The following is a 4,366-nucleotide window of genomic DNA, read 5'->3' as shown; positions in this document are numbered from 1 at the left end:
CTCAAAACGGCGACAATCCTCAAATCTTAGCCAATGAAGGGTTTGATATGATTGGTGGGCAGTTTACTTTTTGTGATTTTCAAGTGTGTTTGGACTTGAATAAAACACTGGGTGTTACCCTCTGTGTGTTCTGCTCCCAAGATTATCGTCACCAAACTCTCTCTGGCTGTTCCCCGTCTGGCATGTACACCAGACTTGGATTTTCTTGTCAAATAAACAAAAGAATGGCAAAAGCTATCACTGCTTATATTCAAGGGCATTATGAAAAAAAATTACAAATAGGTGGTCTGAATGATCAAATTGAAGAAGCAAATGCTCCTCCCAAAAAAAGAAAGACCTAGTTGTATTTAGTTGGCATGTTTTCTTCTTGTGGCTCTTTTCTCTTTATCTACCAGAATCACCAACCATTAAACTCAGTTCTTTATCTCTTGCAGTGAAAAAGATTGTTCAGTTTGTTCCATTCAACTAAAATTTACTTCATTTGAGAAAGACCTGATATGTTATTCTCACTCATGGTGTGTTGAAGTATCTAATTATCCCTAAAATTCGTCTATTTCCCCCAAACTAAAATTCTGTGTAGGTAAATGGGAAATTACAAAGTTATACGTAGCAAAAGCCTGATATTTATAAGAATTACAATTCTGAGGCACTGGTACATCCAATTCATACCACAGTGCTCCTTTTCCTGTTGGGTGCAATTTTAATCTTCATTATATTTCACATTGGAAATGGATCCTTGGTTGCCAGAACATGACAGTGACTAATTTACATGAAAATCATCAAGCCTTTTGCTTGAAATGTGCTGCCATGGAAATTTCCCATTGCTATTTAAATTTCAGAATCAAATCAAATCTGAGAAACTCATTGTGCCAAAAACCTTCTCTCATTTTGTGTTGAAATCATAATTAAATCATTGTAATTTTGAGTTTGGGGGTACATTGGGTAGTTTTAACACCAATCAAATAGTTTTTCAGTTTTAATCCAGTCTGTTGAAGATGCTTTCCTGAATTTATGTTTTGTATGGAAATTTGAAAAAGGAAACTGCCAAAAATTTGTGGTATTTTTTTCTCACTGGGCAATGCAGCAGATTCTGACAGTGTTTCAGCGATATATCTATTTCAACCAAAATCATTTTTGGTTGAGTTGGCCACTTGTGAATTGCGCTCCCAAATAATTGGGATTGAAGTTTGATTGGAGCATTTTACACAGCTTCTTTTTTATGGCCTGTTGCACATACTGAATCATTATAAATAAAATTATATGACTGTAGTCTTTATGTATCATCTGAATTTTATTTTTCTCTTAAATCCAAGTTTATTAAATCCACAGAATCATGGAAGGCAAGATCATGGGTTTTGCCTATGTTCATTAGCAAAAGACATATTACAGGTTGAAAATAATCCCCAAATACCCCGGGGGGCACCTCGGATTGACCCTCCAGCTTGTGCTGCAGCAACAAGCAAAAGTGGGCCGGTCAAATTGGATTTCAAGGAGGGCCTAATCAATTGATTAGGGCAGCTCCAGGGAGGGGGTAGGACGGAACCGGATCCCCTGGGGAGAAACACACCTCCCCCTCCCCTCTTAAATAGACGCCGGGTTGCCACCCAACTCTTGTCAGACGTGTTGCAAACGCCCCCACCCAAGCCTTGTTGTCAACTACAATGGTCTTGTTGCACGCAACCTATCCAGATCAAACTCGGCCATATTTGGACCCTTCCCCCTCGCCTCGTCTTCCTACATATTCCCCTGAATTGCACCCTATTGCGCCCTGACCGGAAACTTTATTTTCATAGGTCGCGAATCGCGATAGTTGCAAAGACATCACAACCCAGCTAGCCCTTTGCCTCGTTGTCATCTTCAACACTCTCTGCCCATCGACCTCAACATCAGGTAAGACCAGCCCTAATGGTCAACAAGCAGCACTTCCTCAGCAGCACGAGCACGTGCACGAGCACGAGCAGCAATGGAACCAACCCAGGAGAAGACTAACAGCAAGAAACGGCTGCAACCAACAACCATTCCGACCCAGCCGACCAGCTCATCTCCGAAACGGACGCGGGTCAGCTCACCATCAGATCAGATGCAGTCCGAAGACCGCACCAAGATCCCAAGCCAACAGCCAGTGCTAGTAGCGGACGAATTCCAGACAGACGCTGCCCGACAGATCGATGCCAGTAGCGGACTCCTGCCCGAGCAGTCGGGCTTAGGAGAAGAGAAGCCCCAACAACTCACCCTCTCCCACCAAGTTCGTCACCAAGTAGCCCTCCCACCCAACTACAACTACATCCCTATCTCAGCCCATCGCCCCCCAAGTAAACCAGCTAGGACATATCCCTTCACACTCGACCCTTTCCAACAAGTCTCGACCACTTCAATCCAACGTAACGAGAGCGTACTCGTCTCAGCCCATACTAGCGCTGGGAAGACCGTTGTTGCCGAGTATGCTATCGCTCAATGTCTCGAAAACAAACAGAGAGTCATCTACACTTCTCCTATCAAGGTCCGCCATCTTTCTTCCCTCTTAATCATTTTCTCCCATTGCTTGAAATTCATCTTGTTTTGTAGGCTCTTAGTAATCAAAAGTATCGAGAATTGATGGCCGAGTTTGGGGACGTGGGTTTGATGACCGGGGACGTGACAATCAACCCAAGTGCATCATGTCTAGTCATGACAACAGAGGTCAGCACAAAGCGCACCCTCAGACGAACCAAATAAGCTAGAAAAAATGCACCGGTTTATCCTGATTATTGCGTCCTTCTGTTACTCATCCAAAACAGATTTTACGGTCGATGTTGTATCGTGGCTCAGAAGTAATGAGAGAAGTGGCTTGGGTCATCTTTGACGAAATTCATTATATGCGCGATAAGGGTAATCAGCCATTCCTCTTCTCGTTCAACTTGGGCCAAATCATGCCCCAAAGATCACTCTTCTCTCCACCGGCATTCAAGAAAGTTAATCTATGTTCGGGGTTTTTTATGTCATATCAGAAAGAGGAGTCGTTTGGGAGGAGACCATCATTCTATTGCCCCACTCGGTTCGATATGTATTTCTATCGGCAACAATACCTAACGCGATGCAGTTTGCCGAATGGATTTGCCATACCCACGATCAACCTTGTCATGTCGTTTACACCAATTTCCGACCAACCCCACTACAGCACTATTTATTCCCATCTGGCGGCGACGGAATCCATTTGGTCGTCGACGAGAAGGGCGTATTTCGAGAGGATAACTTCTTAAAAGCGATGGGATCCTTGAATGATTCGAGAGGCGAAGATCCTGCGAGCTCGATGTCCGGTCGAAACAAGCAGGGCAAGACTAAGAAAGGCGGTAACTCGACCAAAGGCCCCTCCGATATTTACAAGATCATCAAGATGATCATGGTCAAGAACTATAATCCGGTCATCGTCTTCGCATTTTCGAAGAGAGAGTGTGAGGCACTAGCAATCCAGATGTCCAAGTTAGAATTCAACTCCGAAGAAGAGAAGGAAACCGTCGACACGGTTTTCAAGAACGCGATCTCCAACTTGTCTGAAGACGATCAAGGCTTGCCACAGATCAAGCACATCTTGCCACTTTTGAAACGGGGGATTGGAATCCATCACGGTGGTCTACTGCCGATCCTCAAGGAGGTCATCGAGATCTTGTTCCAAGAAGGGCTGATTAAAGTCTTATTTGCCACGGAAACCTTCTCGATCGGCTTAAACATGCCCGCCAAGACCGTTGTCTTCACTACTGTCCGTAAGTTTGATGGGAAAGACTTCAGGAGTTTGAGCTCGGGTGAATACATCCAAATGTCTGGCCGAGCTGGTCGTCGAGGGTCTCAGTTTTTTCATTCTTTATCATTCCTGTCACATGCAATACTGTTCTCTGTAATTTTCTCTCCTTAGTTTGAGAAATAGTAAAGATTCTGAGAAATTTGCGCAAAATTGGAAAATTTTCACACTTTTCATATTTTTCACTTTCATTTTTTTTCTGTCATAATCATTCTTGGGAACTTACTTTCCACCCCTGTAGCCAAATCCATGAATTCAGGTCTGTTGCCTGAGCTTCTGTAATGAAAAATGCAGTGCCAAAAAGATTAGATGACCCACTGTACATGAAATCCTGCTACCAACCAATCAAGTCCACCAAAAACTGATTGGGTGTCAAAAGAGTTTACATTATGACCTTATGTCCCTTGCCATATATCAATGACAAACATGCATTAATCATCAACACTTGCATAAAATTAATCAAACATTGCCCTTCCTATCACCTTTGTCTGTCCCCCAACTCAAATTTTCCTCCAAAAGAATAGCTTGGTCTTAGTGTTAAAATCCCTGCAGCGGCGGAGCCGCCTTGGCCTCTAGTTCTACTTATATTTC

The 4,366-nt window shown here is 43.4% G+C and overlaps 1 protein-coding gene across 1 annotated transcript; it reads left to right on the top strand.

Annotated features, from left to right (window-relative positions):
* Positions 1–1,963: 1,963 nt before the first annotated feature.
* On the top strand, positions 1,964–3,773 carry PtA15_11A410 (uncharacterized protein; the record flags this gene model as incomplete). Its single annotated transcript, XM_053161316.1, has 5 exons — positions 1,964–2,500; positions 2,566–2,679; positions 2,778–2,868; positions 2,988–3,740; positions 3,766–3,773. 5 exons carry the CDS (start codon positions 1,964–1,966, stop codon positions 3,771–3,773), a joined length of 1,503 nt encoding a protein of 500 aa, XP_053025274.1.
* Between the last annotated feature and the right edge of the window lie 593 nt (positions 3,774–4,366).

Source organism: Puccinia triticina, chromosome 11A (genome assembly GCF_026914185.1).
Source record: "Puccinia triticina chromosome 11A, complete sequence".
NCBI lineage: Eukaryota > Fungi > Basidiomycota > Pucciniomycetes > Pucciniales > Pucciniaceae > Puccinia > Puccinia triticina.
Note: the sequence above shows the minus strand (reverse complement) of the source record. Positions and strands in the feature narration are given on the sequence as shown.